At 41.3% G+C, this 22,015-nt stretch overlaps 1 protein-coding gene across 1 annotated transcript in view; it reads right to left on the bottom strand.

The window, feature by feature from the left end:
• The window catches only part of LOC124545131 (radial spoke head protein 3 homolog), a 318,786-nt gene that overhangs the window by 116,982 nt on the left and 179,789 nt on the right, over nucleotides 1-22,015 (bottom strand). The window contains exon 3 of the mRNA XM_047123957.1: nucleotides 12,229-12,276. Coding sequence (XP_046979913.1) covers nucleotides 12,229-12,276 — 48 coding nt within the window. The remainder of the gene's footprint in view (nucleotides 1-12,228; nucleotides 12,277-22,015) is intronic.

The raw sequence follows: 22,015 nt of genomic DNA, 5'->3' as shown, positions 1-22,015 counted from the left end.
TGGTAGAAGCGGACCTCGGGGAAGATCAGTTTGGATTCCGTAGAAATGTTGGAACACGTTAGGCAATACTAACCTTACGACTTATCTTAGAAGAAAGATTAAGAAAAGGCAAACCTACGTTTCTAGCATTTGTAGACTTAGAGAAAGCTTTTGACAATGTTGACTGGAATACTCTCTTCAAATTCTGAAGGTGGCAGAGGTAAAATACAGGGAGCGAAAGGCTATTTACAATTTGTACAGAAACCAGATGGCAGTTATAAGAGTCGAGGGGCATGAAAGGGAAGCAGTGGTTGGGAAAGGAGTGAGACAGGGTTGTAGCCTCTCCCCGATGTTATTCAATCTGTATATTGAGCAAGCAGTAAAGGAAACAAAAGAAAAATTTGGAGTAGGTATTAAAATCCATGGAGAAGAAATAAAAACTTTGAGGTTCGCCGATGAAATTGTAATTCTGTCAGAGACAGCAAAGGACTTGGAAGAGCAGTTGAACGGAATGGACCGTGTCTTGAAAGGAGGATATAAGATGAACATCAACAAAAGCAAAACGTGGATAATGGAATGTAGTCAAATTAAATCGGGTGATGCTGAGGGGATTAGATTAGGAAATGAGACACTTAAAGTAGCAAAGGAGTTTTGCTATTTAGGGAGTAAAATAACTGATGATGGTCGAAGTAGAGAGGATATAAAATGTAGACTGGCAATGGCAAGGAAATCGTTTCTGAAGAAGAGAAATTTGTTAACATCGAGTATAGATTTAAGTGTCAGGAAGTCGTTTCTGAAAGTATTTGTATGGAGTATAGCCATGTATGGAAGTGAAACATGGACGATAACCAGTTTGGACAAGAAGAGAATAGAAGCTTTCGAAATGTGGTGCTACAGAAGAATGCTGAAGATAAGGTGGGTAGATCACGAAACTAATGAGGAGGTACTGAATAGGATTGGGGAGAAGAGAAGTTTGTGGCACAACTTGACTAGAAGAAGGGATCGGTTGGTAGGACATGTTTTGAGGCATCAAGGGACCACAAATTTAGCATTGGAGGGCAGCGTGGAGGGTAAAAATCGTAGAGGGAGACCATGAGATCAATACACTAAGCAGATTCAGAAGGATGTAGGTTGCAGTAGGTACTGGGAGATGAAGAAGCTTGCACAGGATAGAGTAGCAATGAGAGCTGCATCAAACCAGTCTCAGGACTGAAGACCACAACAACAACAACAGTGTTCAGAGCCATTTGAACCATTTAACCTAAAATATAATATAGTTCCTACCTGGCAAAGCCCTTTCCACCCAACTATGAGTACACTTCAAGTCAGATTCGTCGATCATATCATTCACCCCTCTGCCACTATCATTCTCGAAAAGCTACAGCCTTCTAACTGTTAACACATAATTAAGTACGTTACCGCTGGAATCCGCTCGACTTGCAATATAAACATCTGCATCATCTGTTCCCAAAACATTTTCAACATTCAAATCGGCCTTTCGTCTGAACTTTTTCAGAGCATCACTCAATAATCTCGCCGTTATCATTACACGTAAAGTCCGCCCCCGGTAGCTGACCGACACGGTAGCTCACCGTGTTCGGTCAGAGGGCCGGTTGTCCACTGTACTAAAAAAAATGAGTGAAGGAATCAACGATCAACTTGAACAGATGTCATGTGATGTCCGCCCTGACCAAAGGGAACGAACAATTAAAAAAAAAAAAAAAAAAGAACGGTGTCAGCGCGACACAATGTCAGTCCTAAGGGCCCGGGTTCGATGCCGGCTGGGTTGGAGATTTACCCTGCTCAGGGACTGGGTGTTGTGTTGTCCTAATCATCATCATTTCATCCCTATCGACGCGCAAGTGGCCGAAGTGGCGTCAAATCGAAAGACTTGACCCAGCGAAAGGTCTACCCGTCGGTGGACCCTAGTCACACATTTACATTTATTACACACAAACATCGCGCTTGTACTCCTGAACGGCGGTGAATAGTTTCTGTCAACAAAGTATAATCACTAGTACACCATCCAACATATTATGACTTCTTTACATCTTTATAATGACACCCTCATCGCTAATTTTGTCTAACGTTTTAGCAGTTTATTATTACTGCCTCAATCTCTTATTACGACGTCATTCACTCTCTATGCGTAAGGCTTCTATGAATTTAACATTTTCAGGTAATTCGTCGTGAAAAATTATTCAACTTTCATACATATCAAGACATAGATTTGTATTTTCTGACAGCGTTCTGATAAGACTCTCTGTCTTCGTCCTGGATTGCATTTACTTATTTACTGAAGTAATCTGCATCTCCTATGATCTACACATTTCTGCTTTGAGTGTATATCGCGGATATCACGCTCATCACTTCTGCGTGAATGACCGTACAACCTCCCATGCCATCTCCGCGGCAGCTTCTCTTGCTATTTCGGAATGCAAAGGATTGTGGAGAAATGGATGCTGTATGCGCCTACTTCTGAGGAAGAAATGTGAGAACACATGAGACGGAGCCTGTTACTGAACGCTGATTTGTCGTTCTTAATTTAAGACGGCTATTTACGGAGTATTTTCATCACTTTTCGAGTTACATTCTTCTTTTGCTTCTGATGCGCAATGCACAAACAAATAAAACATGAAAACGAACTAATAAAACTCCCGTGACATTCTGTAAAGCAGCGTAGACGTGTTTCTACCACATACAGGGCCATCTATGGCATCTGAAAGTGCGACGGACGTCCGAAACTCTTATCATTGCCTGTCGTAATCTCCTGTTTAAACAGCGATAAACGCAGCAGTCGTTTCTGTATGAAGAAAGTACGGCGCTCGTGGAAAAGGGAATCCAGTCACTGTTATCTTACGCGCATAACTTCTGCAAGAAATACCGCCTCAAATCATGTGTAGTTAAATGAATGTTAACATTAAATGAAACAACAAGGTTACTGCTACCAGTCACTGCTTGTTTATCTCCACGACGCTTACAAAATATGACAGCATACATGTGATGTGTTACGACAGTGAAAGGAACCTGTGTTACAAGTTCTTCCAAAAAATCGTAATACAACACACACACACAAATGTCACACTAACAAATGTAAATGCACCTGATGACGGAGGTTTAAACCTTTGGAAACGCGTCGTGGAGATAAATAAACAGTGACTGGTAATAGTAAACTTGTTGTTTCATTTAATATCAATAACAGTAATGGTAAAGTCTAACCTAAAATGTTCGCGTTTAATGTTAACATTATTATTTACTCTTGGTTTACTTACGATGAACTCGAAGTGCCAATCAGTAGTTATTACTTAGGAGAACAAGAATTTCTCAGCCGAAATCACTATAAATACAGTTATTGTTGCGGGCTGGAGTGGCCGAGCGGTTCTAGGCGATGCAGTCTGGAACCGTGCCACCGCTATGGCTGCAGGTTCGAATCCTGCCTCGGGCATGGATGTGTGTGATGTCCTTAGGTTAGTTACGTTTGAGTAGTTCTAAGTTATAGGGGACTGATGACCTCAGAAGTTAAGTCCCATAGTGCTCAGAGCCATTTGAACGATTTGAACAGTTAATGTTGTGGCGCCCCGGTAGGCATGAAATGTTTTGGCGAATTGTGACGTACACAGTAACTTTTCGAAAATGGTTCAAATACCTCTGAGCACTATGCGACTTAACTTCTGAGGTTATCAGTCTCCTAGAACTTAGAAATAATTAAACCTAACTGACCTAAGGACATCACACACATCCATGCCCGAGGCAGGATTTGAACCTGCGACCGTAGCGGTCGCTCGGCTCCAGACTGTAGCGCCTAGAACCGCTCGGCCACTCATGCCGGCAGTAACTTTTAATTCTGAGGTCCCAAACATCGCTCGTTTAATGTTTGTGTAACTGGAAATTCAATGGAATGATTTTTTGTGTAGTTGGCACAATATGTTTGTAATAATCTTCACGATGTGAAGATGGTAACTTAAATTGAGAGAAACGGTTATAATAGTAAAGTTTTTTATAGCGATCTGGGCTAAGTAGTTTTTTTTCCCCTAAGTATTTAGTCTTGTTTTAGTTTCAGTGTCTAACTTCAGTGTTCGGAATATCGTGTACGCTGTTATTTTTATCTCACATGATTGTTAGTTACAAAAGAATCAATTATACGACTGTGCCGTTTCACTTTGCTCATAATATGATGACTACATATAAATCTGAAGATTATCTACATTCTTCCAGGCGGCCATGAGTTTACAGATTACTTGATAATTATTTGAGGCTTGCAAGAGTAGTCTAAATAGAAAATAAAAATATCGCTTCAATCATCGGTAATACTTTTTCATACCAAGCTTTGCATTTGATTTTCTTTGTTACGTCTTTTGAATGTGTCAGAATGCTTCTTGTAATTCGATCTGCGCCATCCGTTCCCCAATGTCACCTTTTGCATCTTTCCTCACGAAGAGAGCATTTGCCCAACTCTTCTGTCAAATTAATTCTGAAAAACATTAAGATCCTGAGATCGGGGGAGGTTTTCAGTAACTTCACGCAACTAACAGTACAGTCTCAGTTCATTGTGTATTTTGATGTTTCGAGTCGTTACTTTGGAAAGTCGATCTCATGCCCAGTTTGTCAGCCTTGGAAAATATTCAGGGAGCTGTCTGTAGTCAGAGTATCGACGTTAAATGTAAGACCATCAATTCCAGCCCCCTCCAGCACCTGTAGTGACTACATTTTTATTTGAATTTTACGATACTTCTTTTGTAACTTCTTACATGTCTATCCCATACGCGTACTTTGTAACCTAATTTGCGAATATATTTACTTTCACACGCAAATAGAACATCTGCCAGGCACTTATTTTTCTTAATGAGTTATGTTTTTGTTAAGCCAGACCTTTCTGCTGGTTGTCATAACTAACATAGGGCTTCTTTTCTTGCTACTGACCAGATGCATGTAATCATCGCTACGTAGTGTTCCCGCAACAGTTTGTGGTCTGAATTTCTTTCCACACTCCTTAAATTTTGTTTCTTTTTTAGGAGCACATCGAAGCGAGGATTTCTCTTTCTGTTGCAAAAGGGACGTTTTTCTACGTTACTAAAAGTTTGTAGCTAGGTCCAAGATGGGAGTGCGTCGCGTATATCTATTTCTGACTCAGTGTATAATTTCGCAAAACCTGGAGCGGAGTATTTTTCCAGTTCAAAATCCCATTTTCATCCCCAGCTACCGTTACTAAAAGGAGTCATTTGGGCCTTTCCACCCGTTTCTCGTCTAACACTGCTATCGCTATCAGTAGCGCTATACACAACTATAAATGCAACGTACACGTGACATTCCTGAACGTTTAAATAAGAGAAAATTCGCTCGCAGTCTAGGTGGACAAAAGTTTGTGAGTGGTATTTAGACGTCCTACCCCCATGAATCATGGACCTTGCCGTTGGTGGGGAGGCTTGCGTGCCTCAGCGATACAGATAGCAGTACCGTAGGTGCAACCACAACGGAGGGGTATCTGTTGAGAGGCCAGACAAATGTGTGGTTCATGGAGAGGGGCAGCAGCCTTTTCAGTAGTTGCAGGGGCAACAGTCTGGATGATTGACTGATCTGACCTTGTAACACTAACCAAAACGGCCTTGCTGTGCTGGTACTGCGAACGGCTGAAAGCAAGGTGAAACTACAGCCGCAACTTTTCCCGAGGGCATGCAGCTTCACTGTATGGTTAAATGATGATGGCGCCCTCTTGAGTAAAATATTCCGGAGGTAAAATAGTCCCCCATTTGGATCTCTGGGCGGGGACTACTCAAGAGGATGTCGTTACCAGGAGAAAGAAAACTGGCGTTCTACGGATCGGAGCGGGGAATGTCAGATCCCTTAATCGGGCAGGTAGGTTAGAAAATTTAAAAAGGGAAATGGATAGGTTAAAGTTAGATATACTGGGAATTAGTCAAGTTCGGTGGCAGGAGGAACAAGACTTTTGTTCAGGCGAATACAGGTTTCTAAATACAAAATCAAATAGGGGTAATGAAGGAGTAGGTTTAATAATGAATAAAAAAATAGGAGTGCGGGTAAGCTACTATCAACAGCATAGTGAATGCATTATTGTGGCCAAGATAGACACGAAGCCCATGCCTATTACAGTAGTACAAGTTTATATGCCAACTAGCTCTGCAGATGATGAAGAAATTGATGAAATGTATGACGAGATAAAAGAAATTATTCAGGTAGTGAAGCGCGACGAAAATTTAATAGTCATGGGTGACTGGAATTCGAGAGTAGGAAAAGGGAGAGAAGGAAACATAGTGGGTGAATATGGATTGGGGGAGAGAAATGAAAGAGGAAGCCGTCTGGTAGAATTTTGCACAGAGCATAACTTAATCAGAGCTAACACTTGGTTCAAGAATCATAAAAGAAGGTTGTATACATGGAAGAATCCTTAAGATACTAGAAGGTATCAGATAGATTATATAATGGTAAGACAGAGATTTAGGAACCAGGTTTTAAATTGTAAGACATTTCCAGGGGCAGATGTGGACTCTGACCACAATCTATTGGTTATGAACTGTATATTAAAACTGAACAAATTGCAAAAAGGTGGGAATTTAAGGAGATGGGACCTGGATAAACTGACTAAACGAGAGGTCGTACACAGTTTCAGGGAGAGGAAAAACTGGTAAAGCCGATCTCGGGGAAGATCAGTTTGGATTCCGCAATACTGACACTACGACGTATCTTAGAAAATAGATTAATGAAAGGCAAACCCACATTTCTATCATTTGTAGACTTACAGAAAACTTTGACAATGTTGACTGGAACACTCTCTTTCAAATTCTAAAGGTGGCAGGGGTAAAATACAGGGAGCGAAAGGCTATTTACAATTTGTACAGAAACCAGATGGCAGTTATAAGAGTCGAGGAGCATGAAAGGGAAGCAGCGGTTGGGAAGGGAGTGAGACAGGGTTGTAGCCTCTCCCCGATGTTATTCAATCTGTATATTGAGCAAGCAATAAAGGAAACAAAAGAAAAATTCGGAGTAGGTACTAAAATCCATGGAGAAGAAATAAAAACTTTGAGGTTCGCCGATGACATTGTAATTCTGTCAGAGACAGCAAAGGACTTGGAAGAGCAGTTGAACGGAATGGACAGTGTCTTGAAAGGAGGATATAAGATGAACATCAACAAAAGCAAAACGAGGATAATGAAATGTAGTCAAATTAAGTTGGGTGATGCTGAGGGAATTAGATTCGGAAATGAGATACTTAAATTAGTAAACGAGTTTTGCTATTTGGGGAGCAAAATAACTGATGATGGTCTAAGTAGAGAGGATATAAAATGTAGACTGGCTATGGCAAGGAAAGGGTTTCTGAAGAAGAGAAATTTGTTAACATCTGAAAGTATTTGTATGGAGTGTAGCCATGTATGGAAGTGAAACATGGAAGATAAATAGTTTGGACAAGAAGAGAATGGAAGCTTTCGAAATGTGGTGCTACAGAAGAATGCTGAAGATTAGATGGGTAGATCACATAACTAATGTGGAGGTATTGAATAGAATTGGGGAGAAGAGGAGCTTGTGGCACAACCTGACTAGAAGAAGGGATCGGTTGTTAGGACATATTCTGAGGCATCAAGGGATCAGAAATTTGGCATTGGAGGGCAGCGTGGAGGGTAAAAATCGTAGAGGGAGACCAAGAGATGAATACACTAAGCAGATTCAGAAGGATGTAGGTTGCAGTAAGTACTGGGAGATGAGGAAGCTTGCACAGGATAGAGGAGCATGGAGAGCTGCATCAAACCAGTCTCATGACTGAAGACAACAACAACAACAACAATTAGACGCCATTTGAAACCCAGGAGGGAACAATATCTGCATCTGTCAGTTAGGCACTGCAGTCTGGAACCGACGCGACCGCTACGGTCGCAGGTTCGAATCCTGCCTCGGGCATGGATGTGTGTGATGACCTTAGGTTAGTTAGGTTTAAGTAGTTCTAAGTTCTAGGGGACTGATGACTCGGAAGTCCCATAGTGCTCAGAGCCATTTGAACCATTTTTGTCAGTTAGGAATTTTGAAAGAGTGCAGTTATGACTTTGGAAATACAACGTCCCCTCCGATAATATCTATTGCTTTCTACGCCTGCATTTATTTTGTGAAATGTTGTGAATAACAGTTGTAGCGATCGATTGAGCGGCCACACATTAAAGTGAGAACGGCGTTTTAAAACGTATCCATAAACCGAAATGTTAGGCTCATATTCCGCGGCGCGCTTACAGTTCATGACAGCAATATTGGCGTTTAAAGCCTTCCGATGGCATCGTGCTAAAGTGCTGCACGTCACGCGCGTGCGTTTATGAGTTCTTTGTCCGTGAACACGTAAGCGCTTGTCACGCACTTTCCAGACAGTAACGCGAGCTGTAACAGCTGCCTAGAGCTTCACATCTTCAATCCTACAGTAAGATTATTACCACATATCCTAGGGAGCAGAGAGGTTCAACATCGATTGTGTTACCAACAACAGCCTCATGACAGGGGCTTTACTAGCTCCTAGCGTCCCCAAGTACTTCGTGGCAGTACTTCGCGGGGTAGTATTCTACCTGCCAGGAAGTTCCGTATTAGCTCACACTTCGCAGCAGAGTGAAAATTTCATTCCGGAAACATCCCCAGGCTGTTGTTAGGCCATGTTTCCACTATATCCTTTTTTCCAGGAGTGCTACTTCTGCAAGGTTCGCAGGATATCTTCTGTGAAGTTTGGAAGGTAGAAGACGAGGTACTGGCAGAATTAAAGCCGTGAGGACAGTTCGTAAGTCGTGCTTGGTCGGTAGAGCACTTGCCCGCGAAAGGCAAAGGAACTGAGTTCGAGTCTCGGACTGGCACAAAGTTTTAATCTGACAGGAACTTCCAGATATTGTTTTATCTGTGAGCACTACCATGTCATTAGCAAACCTGATGCAATTAATCGCATAGTCTCTTATGATTCCTCCTTCCATCCTCACTTCTAACACCTTCATAATCAAGTCTTTGATATACAGGGTAATCAGGGCTGGTGAAAGACACCAACCCTGTCTTACTCCTCTTCCGATATGAAAACAGTATATCAACCATTTCTTAGCTTCAAGGTTTGTTTTCATATTGTGAGTAAATGTTTAGTTAGTTTAGTTCTTCCAGATCACGTTCTTCAATTTCAGAATATACATTCTCTCAATCAAAGGTTAAAGATCTCTTTTGGATCCTGCTATATCGCGCTGGAACTTGGTTTTTGCTGGAATGGTGGCTTGTAGACCACAGAGGGCCATAATGCCTATGAAAGAAATTATCGCTGCGCACCACTATTGAAAGCCGGCAGAAATGAATCGCTACGGAATGTGTGACTATGTCAGCTGAGTGAAAGACCCTTGTGTTCTAATTTCAGATAAAAGGCGATAACACATTTTACTTAAAGGAAAGTGCTTGTCTCTATTTATAATGTTATCTGCCAGCCTAACTTCAGTTGATACCTTAAATACACAATCCCTATAGTGGGACGCACGAGCAACTATCAGTAACTCACCTTACATCACTTGGTGTTCCTCGGTGCTCCATCACCGCAGATTGCTCAGGCTGTAGTAGTCGTGTGTGGCGATGGTGCTATAACACCTGTCGTGAACGGTGCGAATAGTGTGGCCAATATACGTTTTCCTACAATGGCGGGGGATTCTGTAAAATTCGGGCTTCCTCAACCTTAGATCATATTTAACAGAGCCAGGGAGAGCTCTGATATTGCCTGGAGCACAAAACACACTTTCAACATTATACCTGTTTATAATCCTTTCTATCTTTGAAGATGCGCTACTAGGATACTGCAGGAAATGACCCTTTCTACGTACATCTTCTACTAGGTCCGACAAAGTCCAAACTCCAAAGCATGACGTATCTGTTTGTCAGTCTATCCATTCTGTTTGAACACAATCTGAAGATTTTATAGTTCCTATTACGCCAAAAATTTATCTGTGAGTTTCTGAAACACTTTGTACTTTATAAAGCGTCACGTACGTCGACGACATCTAAGGTTAATCACTACCTCGGCAGAGTGTGAGATATACAGTTCAATCAGACCAAATTACCTGCACGGAAGCTATCCTATAGTTGAAAGCCGCCGTCTGATTTTGTGCAGTCTTTGTCATCAATACAAAGATCAACAAAACATAATATTTACGATCTGGCTTCTGACCATGTACTTGAGATGATTTCACGTCTACTTGGCCATGTTGGTGTTTCATGGGCCCGATTGGGCTGAATCCACTTCATCGGCTCGTCGGTGCACATGCAACCCAGTTCTTCGCATCAGAGATTTAGTACCTGAAACTCATCTAATATCTAGTTTCACAAAACTTTACGTACACTACTCATTTCTTTTTTTAAACAGTGATGACGATGTTTCCATCTTCTTCCAGTGTCCTGCTCTCTCATTTCATCTTGCTGTCATTCACGCCACTTTATTACTTCTATTTTATCACGTTCTGCTTTCTTTCCATCTTCCACTCTTCCTATTATATCCACTGCTGCTAGCGCTCATACTCTAAATACAAGTGTCAGTAATTTGTCTTTGTTGTTGTACTTGACAGGTACTAATATGAACTGTGTTTACTGCGCTCTTTGGGTCGTATTAATTTCGTAATGTCGGATTATACATCAGATCTAACTTATACTTGTCATATTAGATGCAATGCAAAATAAGCAGAATGTTTGGCGAGATCTGAGATTGTCTTATTCTCTGCAGATTAAATAATTCAGTAAATAAAGGGAAATGGATTATATTTTCCCAAAATAAGCACCAATGTGTCATTCAATAGAGTCCCATATTTTTAAAGAGGAGCATCTTGTGTTCATGTTCTAGGTGTAACAAGAATCGACGGCCTGACGACGAAATACGAACGTATGCTTAGTGGTTATGAGTTACACTGAATCGTGTCGCATTTTCTCGGTGGGCGCAGGTCAGCAAGCTGAGAAGCCGGACATTGGCCTTCATTTCAGCATTCGTGACGTGGAATGTTTTGCATGTATACACCTCACCTTTCTGCGATAATAAGACATAAAAAGTAAAGAAGAAAGAAAGAAATACGTTAACTGCAATTTCCAAGCACATATCTGATAGAAGATAAGTCCCATAGCGATAACTCGGCAATATCTTCATATTACGTATACTTTTAATGCTTACCTTTGTAGAGTAAAGACACGCAAAATTCAACAATCGAGAAACTACAGCTTCAAGCTCTTTGCCCCATTTGGGACATAAATGTACGATTGAAAGTGGGAAGTGCGCGTGAGGAGTAGTACGGTGTCCCAGATGAAACTTCTAGATTCTGACATGTTTGTGCAACAAAAGCAGAGTGTTCCCAAAAGTCGCGATGGCCAACAAATAACTAAGCCTGTCTTGCAATGTCTTTTTCATTTTCTTCTTCACCTGCTTCTTCAGCTTCTCCGCATCCAATTCTACACTTTGTTCTCTTTCTCGTTCCCTTCCCCTTCCCGCCTTATCTAATTTCTTCCTCTCGCTCTGTCAAATTCACGTACTCCATTATACACAAAGATTACAATTTTTAACTCAGTGGAAGGAATAAAAGAGATAAGGCAAGCAAACGAAATAAAAAGTAAAGAGTATATAATAATAGCATAAGGTATGAATTCAATAAAAAAAGGAGCTGAAGTATTTTAAAACATTTATCCCTGTAGTTCAGGGTCCCCTACTGTCATGTCACATACTACAACAAATCAGCGAAACTGGATTTACACCTTCACATAAACGATATACTGGTATACTCTTGATACCAGTGAGAGACACGTGTAGCGGCTAGGGTGACTCTCAAAGACAAAGTTACACTCATGCTTCATGCAAATCTTACTTAAGAATGATGACCTTGTACCGTTCTCTCTTAAGCCATATAGCAATCTAAACTGCAGACTGCACATTTAGGCAGTGGAAGCTTAGGCTTCGGCACTAACAGTAAGTAGATCCTGACACATGCGTTCATATATTGCGATAGGCAATAAGCGCCTAGCCTAGAAACAAAAATTAAGATATCACTGTACAATTTAAACAATTTAGAATGGACAAGATTAACAATTATGACAGATAAATGTGTGTTTAATGCTGCGATCTAATTCTAATAATAGACGAGCATGCAAGGTATTTCATTAGAACGTGCTGTAATTTTTTATGCAAAAGACGTAGACTGCGGTTTTGCTAGCTCTGTGAGTGTACTATTATCTAAAACATCGGAATGTGTTTTACAGGAAGGTGCTCAGACTAACCTTAGACAGCAACTTGGCATATCCAAAGTAGGGATTCCACTTGGGCTGCTACGGAAAATACACATTATTTACGTTTTAAGCTTCAGGATATTAGAGATTAAAATTAACATCTAATCTGCATGCATTTGTTGCGTTTTGACTACTGCTTAAGCATTTTTCGGTAATGTTTCTGTATTTACTGCCATAAAGATACTCGTACAGTTATTTGAGACGTTTTATTCGCTACTGTCTTTTTATTCGCTTGAAAAGAGGAGTCGGGATTTAGTGCAATATAAATAACTGGATGATTAAAACTGGGAAATAATGCTTTCATGGCGATGATACTAAAGACTTTATAAATTCAGTGTTATCTTACTTAATGCTTTTGATATAGTTAATGTGGTAAGCGAAACACTGCGTAACTTCGAACGGGAAAAGATAATTAAGAAACGAAAAGACTGAGTGATCCTGTTGTAGTACAGCGTATGGGATAGCGATGGAGCAGGTGAGTTTGTGAGGTTAGGTGTAAAGCTGAAGTAGAAGGAGACTGCAACCGTTGATGGAATACAGAACAATGTTAGGAGGCAGAAAGAGGACGAAAAGAGAGACCAAACGTAAAGGTGTGGGGTAGTTTCATCGTAATAGGAGGGGCAAATGGGAGGTAGATTTCATGTGGGAGGCAACTAAAACACAAGCAAAAGGTTACAGTGACTAAGGAAAATTCCAACTCAGTAACATCCAAACATTAGTTGGTGAAAAATTTCCAGCTCAGTAATATCCAAACACTGTTCCTCCTTAGTTGGTGAGTACTGATCTATCAAAGTCGTTTTGGATGAACGTCAACCACGTAACACCTCACCCTTCTACCTCAGATCTTCCTCCTACACTCAGAGCCTGTGTCTCACGTTTCTGGCATCCAGTTGTTAGATGAAAAACTCTTTGATTTTAAAAGAAAATCTGTTTACGGTTTGCTGTATCAGTTCATGCGCAGTAGCGCAGTGTATTATTTTTATTCAGAGAAAGTGTATGTCTACCAAAATGGTGGAACCTTTTTTTTGTTTTCGTTATTGATAAATGTGATACTTGTAAGTTATTTGATTATCATTACGCGTCGTTTCGAGGACTAGGTCAAATGTTCTTGGTTACAAGAGGGAAATAACAAAACCAGTGCATCCTGGGTATAATTTAGGGCAATTTGGAAGTCTCAGAAGATACAGAGAATAAATGAGTTAACATGAAACATAAGCAAACACCGAAATTGGTAACCACTATTCCTGAACGTTAAACAATGTAACAATATACACAAGAAAACAGAAATCAGTCGATTTTTAACAGGTTTCAGGACAACTCATATACTAAAGCGATTCTGTCTGTGTAGGTTCCTTCCGAAATTACGCTGTTTAACCACTACAGTGGGTCACGTCATTTTTTTGCTGTTAAGTAGGGATATTTACTGAGCTATAAATAACTACATTTTTATGAAAGTACAGAATGATTCGCAAGTGGGTAGTAGCGTTTAATTTCTCGTAGATCTGACAAAAGGCAGAAGTTACAGAAAAATCTGTATGTTGTATACTGTATTACTTGAATTAAATTATTACACTCGGAAGCTGTAGCAAGTCAATTCGATTTTTTTTAAACTCATGATGTTTAGTAAGCTATGGCCAAAATGTACAGTTTTTATAAACGCATCGTTTCTCTATTTCGTTCAAATTTTTCTGAAATTACTGATTGGAGTCAAAAAACAGAAAAACGGTTTGTTAGTGGCAGCAGTAACCAGTAACTTGAAACTGATTTTTTGGTAAGGGTGTCCTTTTCTCATTTATAAAAGACATTATAATACGTCTGTAACCCATAAGGTTAGGTGGCTTGTACATATGATAAGCAACAGGTAATTTAATAATCATGGCTAACAAAAAAAAAATGATCAGTAGAATAAACTTTGACAACGAAGTTGAAAAGCTAATAGATAAATGGACGTAAAGTTACCTTGCCGCTCCTGACTCGTATAAGATCTCAAATTCTTGATGAATGCCTCCATCATCGTCGTGAAACTGAGTAGAAAACGTAATGACGACGTGACGGAGGTGGCGAACGCTGAGATCGCGCCCTGTGCGTCCATAGATTATATTTCTGTTCTTTGCCAGCTCCGCTTCCAAAGCCACTACTCAGATTACGTAGTAAACTATGTGACGTCTTCCTCTGCGATCTCTCTTTATCAGTGCACACTTCCATGCATGGTTAAGCTCGTAGCCGGTACGTCTAGTGAAATTGATATCACATAGTGTCATTTCCACGGCATCACTAAGCACTGAGTCCCAATAGTTCGTAGCATGAACCACGTAACTCGTCTACTCAAACACAGACTTCTATTTATTGATCACATTTAGCTAGGCCACAACAGATTTTTCGAAATTTATGTATATAAGGTGACGCTGATGTGCGATGCAGCGATCGGAAATATTATTTATAGACTCTCAAGTGCCACTACAGCCACACTCGCAAGGAACATTACTCCCTGGTATTTCCAGGCTGAGATTAACAGGTAGCAACATTTCCTTAATTTTCCTGGGCGGTGATAGTTCTTCACTACACGTTCAACGCTGAATTCGCCATATTATTTCAAACTATGGATGACTTGGCGTAGAATGTGGTTGTAGAACTCGGCATTTTGGCTGTAAAGAAAACATTTCAGCTCTACAAGCACCTCGTCGTCATTCTGGAAATGGCTGCCAAGCAATGGTTTCTTTATCCGAAGAAGGAGAAATAAGGGACAGGGTGCAGTGTCAGGAGACCACAGAGGGAGAGGCACTACTGCTTAGCACAAAGCAGCAGAAAGTGTGACTATCCTGTGCAGAATGTTGTCGTATAGCCAAAACCTCTTGGATAACATCCCGCAACACTTCTTCTTGACAGTACCCCGTAAGCTTGTCGGGAGATTTCGGTAGTATGCCACTGCCACGGTTTGCACTTTTTTGTTATCACCACAACATTGCAGTACCAAAAATAAAATAAAAACTCAGTAGCATCGTGCCCTATCACGTTGGCTCTTCACATTTTTCGGTGGCATTACGCGCACATCTTTACACTGCTTGCTCTGCTCCTTTGTGTTGAGGCTATAGTAATACACACAGCACCGTCCATGGTGCTGCAATGGCTTCGCATACCTGCAACACTGCAGATGCTAGCTCGACACGGGGTGGTTATTAATACGTTTGAGCAGTTGCGCAACTCAGTGATCTGCGACCTCTGTTACGCCTCTGTTACGTTCAATATATACGTTCCTGCAACATTAATGTGACAATCCCTTGTGTTCGACGTCAGGGTGCAATAACAGTCTCACAGACGACAGCGTGTCGGGCGGAACGTGGAAAACAGTGCAGCGGTTCACGTAACGTGGAAACGGAGCGATTTATCTGACGCCCAAATGAGCATGATCACTGGCTTTCGAGCCAAGAGTGGAAGAATTTCCGAAACGGCCAAATTCGTAATCTTTTAGCGTGGTGTCTTGGTTAAAGCATACCGTTAATGGTAAAATGGTCCTATCCAAAACCGATGTCGAGGTAACTGTGATGCACCACGGCCCATAGATGATAGGGATGGATGACGGTTGCAGAAATGTGTACGGACGAAAAGAGGTTTAGCCATACAGCAACTAACAGCCCAGATGAACCAATGGTCTACCAATGGAGTGTCCTCAATGACCGTTCAGCGAACGTTGCTGCATATGGGCCTTCGTGCACCCGTGCTAACTGCTGTTCACTGGCGACAAAGGCTGTCATTTGCACGCCAGTACCGCAACTGAGTGGCGACAAGCGACCTTTTCACATTAATCACGTTCTACGCTCCGTCGGACACATGGCCGTCGGCGTGTACCACAGGAAACGTCTGAAAGCAAACAACCTGCAGCAATCGAGAGAAGGGTCCAGAACGGAGGAGCAACCGTTATGGTGTGGGGAATGTTTTCGTGGCATACCCAGGATGATCTCGTTATTCTGAAGGGCACAATGGGTCAACACAAGTATGCGTCTATTCTTGGGGATCAAGTCCGCCCATACATGCAATTTGTTTTTCCTCGGCAGGATGGCATGTACCGGCAGGACAATGCTATGTGTCATACAGCTTGCAGTGTACGTCTGTGGCTAGAAGAGACCAGGATTAATAAACTGTACTTCCTTGCCCACTACTATGGGACCAACTCTATCGAGCTGTTCACCTTATGTGTCATCACCCAGGTAACCTACCACAGCTGTCCACGCAACTGGAGTCGGTATGGCTCCACATCTCTGTCAGTACCTTCCAGACTCTCTTCCTGCACATCTCTCAGCGACCCTCACTGGAAAGGTCATGCTTTTGACAAGTCGTCACATTAATGTGACTGGACAGTGTATTATATGGGTGTATTGAAAATTACTGTATAGTAAAATTTGACCATAGTAGCTACCAGCAACATACCAAATTTTCACTAATTTTGAGTAATTCTTTGGAAATGTCTAGCAATTTCCAAGCACAGTAACAATGTAAAGACGTTACGATTTCAGAAACGGTTTCGTTCACTATTATATTTTCTGTTGACGGTGTCTGGATTGGGAAATTTCTAATAGAAACGGGAATGTGCACATAAGTTACACACGTCCAAAAAAGTTTTGCATCACCTTGATTCCGAGAGTCATGGAACCTGTACTGAAAATTGGAATAGAGGTCAACATAAACATCATTTCCGCCCCTTTTAATGCTCATCAAAACGTCACATTGCATGTTGTACCACCATACAGCGAGACCTTCAGAGGTGGTGGTCCACACTGCTGTACACAGCGGTACCTGTAATATCCAGCAGCACGTCCTCTTGCATTGATCCACTCCTATATCCGTCGTGGCACACTATGCACAAGTTCATCAAGGCACTATTGCTGCAGATTGTCCCACTCCTCAACGGCGATTCGGCGTAGATCCCTCAGAGTGATTGGTGGGTCACGTCGTCCACAAACAGCCCTTTTCAATCTATCCCAGGCATGTTCGATAGGGTTCATATCTGGAGAATATGCTGCCCACTCCAATCGAGCGATGTCGTCATCCTCAAGGAAGTCATTCACAAGATGTGTACGACGGGGGCGCGAATTATTGTCCATGAACACGAATGCCTCGTTAATATGCTGCCGATATGGTTGAATTGTCGGTCGGAGGATGGCATTTACGTATCGTACAGACGTTATAGCGCCTTCCATGACCACCAGCGGCGCACATCGGCCCCACATAATGTCACCTCAAAACAGAGGGAACCCAGACCTTGCTGCACTCTCTGGACAGTGTGCCGTTCAGCCTGACCGGGTTGCCTCCAAACACGTCTCCTACGATTATCTGGTTGAAGGCATATGCGACACTCATCGGTGAAGAGAACGTGATGCCAATCCCGAGTGGTCCTTTCGGCATGTTGTTGGGCCCATCTGTACCGCGCTGCATGGTGTCGTGGTTGCAAAGATGGACCTCGCCATTGACGTCAGGAGTGAAGTTGCGCATAATGCAGTTTATTGCGCACAGTCGTAACACGACGTCCTGTGGCTGCACACAGAGCATTATTCAACATGGTGGCGTTGCTGTAAGGGTTCCTGCGAGCCATAATCCGTAGGTAGTGGTCCTCCACTGCAGTAGCAGCCCTTGGGCGGCCTGAGCGAGGCATGTCATCGATAGTTTCTGTCTCTCTGTGTGTCCTCCACTCCGGGACGCCTGGACACCTCCCTTGTTGAGAGCCCTTCCTGTCACAAAGTAACAATGCGAACGTGATCGAACCGCGGTATTGACCATATAGGCATGATTGCACTACAGACAACAAGAGCAGAGTACCTCCTTCCTGGTGGACTGACTGCAAATGATCGGCTGTCAGACCCCCTCCGTCTAATAGGCGCTTGTCATGCATGGTCGTTTACATCTTTGGGCGGGTTTAGTGACATCTCAAAGAGACTGTGCCTGTGATACAATATCCACAGTCAACGTCTGTCTTCAGGAGTTCTGGGAACTGGGGTGATGCAAAACTTTTTACGATGTATTTTCAGTGTATCCTCGTTTGTTCGAAATTGTCGCAATCTGCAATGAGAACAGAGGGCTTCAATGCTCATATTATATATTATCATAATTAGAAAATTTTGTGGAAATACTCCGTTCATTTCTGTGTAGAAAAGGTTTTCTGTTGCCAAGTTGTGTTTAACTATTTTACCTCTGATCCGTGACTTTGAGTATGGTGCCTATTTTGTAGATCAGTTATACTGACGATCACGTCTTGGACACACCTAAATTACATGAAAAACTAAATGGGACTAAGCGATTCTTAAGGCATTTCACACCATTTGGAACACTAAATCTTGCTGCTGTGGAAAAATAGCTGAAATGATAGTCTCCGATGACTAGCTACATGGTTGCCCTAGCCTACTTTCAAGACACAGTTTCATTGCTTCGCAGATTAGAGAAAAAAGATTGTTCTAGTCGGAGAGGGTTACTTATGTGTACTGACTGGTTAGATCAGATTTTGGATGCGTTAGGTGAGAAACAATTTGAGAGAACAAGAGGACGTGAGGCCTCCATTAAATAAGGAAACATGGGATTCTAAATAAACATTCGATTGATTTTCGTTTGTATGTAGTTATACTTTCTGATCTTTCGCTTGTTTCTGTAAAGAGATAATCGTAAATTGTTAACGGGCACCATAAAGTTTGTAATTATTCCAGCTGCATTGGGCGCAGGCACAGACGCGTATACCCATATTCAAGGCTACTGCGTAAGTGTGCGTGTAAGCTTACATACTGGCATCTCTCTCTCTCTCTCTCTCTCTCTCTCTCTCTGCGTGTGTGTGTGTGTGTGTGTGTGTGTGTTTTCGTGGCCTAGGGCGACTGCTCGTCACAAAGTAGCCATCGTTTCTGCCTGTCAAGTGGAGCACTACTTGGTGCGGAAGGAACCCTGAATATTCACGAGCCGCCTCCGCGAAGAGCAGGGCCTCTAAGCTGCGTTCCTGCTTCACCGCTGATAAGGCAGAGCTCTGCTCGCATATTCATTGGCACCAAGTGATGGACGTCCGGCTCTCCGTCAAAGGTTCTCTCTTCCACTTACCGGAAATTAATGAGCTCCGCGGTCCATTAATGCCACACTCGGCCCGTGGCATTGAAGGAAACCGGCTTTAGAGGAGTGAAGAACGACTACACATTAGGGTACGGCTTGATGAGTTTTCCATTGTTAGGTCTTTGCAGGTTTGATGCTAACGACAGTGTCGTGGGTTTACACACAGTACCGTAACTTGTCATTTGCTTGTCAGCTCTACATCTCCATCACATGATTACTCCGTAATTCACAGTTACGTGCTTGGCAGAAGATTTAGACAGTTTCCGGCTAGGTAACGGCTGTTCCATCTCAAACACCACGTGGGAAAAGTGAACACCTAAATCATTCCCTGCAGGCTCTGATTTCTCAAATTTTATTACGATGTCCATTTTTCCCTTTGTAGGTGGGAGTCAACAAATCGCAGGGTAATGTTGTGATTCAAAAATAGTGAAAAGACCTCACCAGAATGAGGAACGCCATTGTTTCAACGATTTCCGAGCATTTGTAACACCATAGCTCTAATGCTGTACTGATTTATTTTGCGTTTTGTTTTGTTTAGTGCTATATCGTCGAGTTTCTGTAAATGTTGTTGGACTGAATCGATACCATGAGAGTGTTTGTTCTTTTCTATTAAAAACTTTTATGTCTTTTAGAGTATAGGAAATGTAACCCCTCTAATATGTACAATATGAGCAAATGACATGTTTTGTCTTTCTCACATAATGTCTTTGGCTAATTTTGAGGATGAATAATTTTATTTAAATAATTATTTTATAGAAATCTCAATATGTGCAAAGGTTCTGCTTTATTTGAAATGTTTGTTTGCTTATGTAAACTGCTGACCTTCACTTAGGGTTCTTAGTTATTTTGTATGTAAAAGGTGTGTTGGTTCCCCTCGGGAACGGAACTGTGTAGCGCGCGCAAATTGTGGTTGCCTTAGGTAGAAAAGGTGGAACCAAGAATCAGTCGGGGACGAGCTACCAAAGTATCAAGTGCTCATGTAAAAGTTGTGTATTGTGCTGGTTCTGAGAGAGGCTTTTCCTTACGCTTTCCAATGCCTCGGATGGATGGATAAAGAGCTGGAATTATTCTGAAACTGGCATCCATCATCGCCACCAAGAAATGACAGAGTCCAGCAATTCTACCTGCAAATCCACCTACCAACATGCAATCGCCACCACATCGCGCAATTACTGTATTGGAACGCTATAGTAATGTACAGTGAAGGATCAGCTTATTGGATGTGTTAGTGTGCTCAAATATAAGGTAATTTGTAACTGAATTAATGTAACTACCCTGATTTTTTTTTTCTTATCATAACACCTCTCAGGTTCTTCTCCGTTTGAACTAAAGTGATTACCGAGTGTCCTTACTGAAAGAACATTAAAGCCCAATGTTTTACTAATTAATGCCTCTTGAGCATAGTAAAAAGAAAGTTAAAGTTAATGTGGCAAGAGAGTGAGTTAAATTAAATGATGCTTGCTGAAAATAATTTTCCTATTAAAACTGCTTATTAATATGTTGTTGCCAACTTCAAAATTAAAAGTTCATAAGACTGAGGTTTATAAAGTTTTGCTTAGTAAATGATCCCATTGCTGCCTGTTGTAAATCGCAAAAGGCGAGTCAATATCTTACAAATATGTTAATTTTGTGTCTCACTGTAGTAAAAGTGGAAAACCGCAATTGTGGAAAGTTATATACTCATGCTTGCTAAGCACTTGTTTCTTTTGTGTATTGAAAGTGCATATTAATTGTGTAATAGGAACCACAGGTTATCCTTTATGCTCATGATAAATAACAATTAATAGAAAGACCACTATTTACGAAAACAATAATTTCTTTATACAAAAGACAGTGAGAAGTAACCTGTTTATGAATTCCATTTAACTTTCATTCTAACTAGAATAGTATTTAGTTGAAAGAGACTTAATCTGTGATCAGTTCATAATTTTGCAGTGAACTACATCTACAATTTTATGTCAGCTAGGAAAATGTGTGAAAAGTAATACTGAACCTACGTCCAGTTTATGATTCTACAGTGAATATTAATACTAATGTTATAAAGACCATTCAGTTTGAATAAGCCCTGAAAGTAATAGTGTGTATTGTTATCTTTTATATTTATGCAAAAAGTTTGTTGTGTTCTGTCAGCTCCAATCTTAACTTTAACATATGAAGGTGTCAGAGTTCATTGCACTCGCGTGTGACAAAGTACAGGTTGTGTTTGTCCGTTGAAGTTACTCATACTTATTTTCTTGAACAAGAATGTCAATCATTCTCTTGCCTAATTAGGCTGGCGACCGTTTTCTTTATTCTTTGAACAGTGTAGATAGGTAAAATATTTACGTAATATTTAAGGTTAAATATTTACGTAATTCTGACTTTCACTTCCGATAAGCCACATCCGTTAGATACAACACGGTCAACATAACAAAATTCCTCTCAGAGGGTAACACTGCTCTGTTGCTTTATATCATAACTGCTTTAACAATATAGTTTTATTTCACGACCTGCCCCCAACTTTAAGGTTATGGTATAGCAGTAACGGACAGAAGTGTTATACATTGTCGTTAGTCACATTTGTAACAATGTCTCCGCTATTTGGCGATAACAGGAGGGACGTACCGGAGGTAAATTTTTTCATTGTTTTTCACACGGAAACTTTATTGCCGAAAACGAAAACACTATCCAGTAGTGTATTATACAACATGTATTATTTTCG

Source organism: Schistocerca americana, chromosome 8 (assembly GCF_021461395.2).
Source record: "Schistocerca americana isolate TAMUIC-IGC-003095 chromosome 8, iqSchAmer2.1, whole genome shotgun sequence".
Lineage (NCBI taxonomy): Eukaryota > Metazoa > Arthropoda > Insecta > Orthoptera > Acrididae > Schistocerca > Schistocerca americana.
This window is presented reverse-complemented; position numbering and strand designations above follow the sequence as displayed.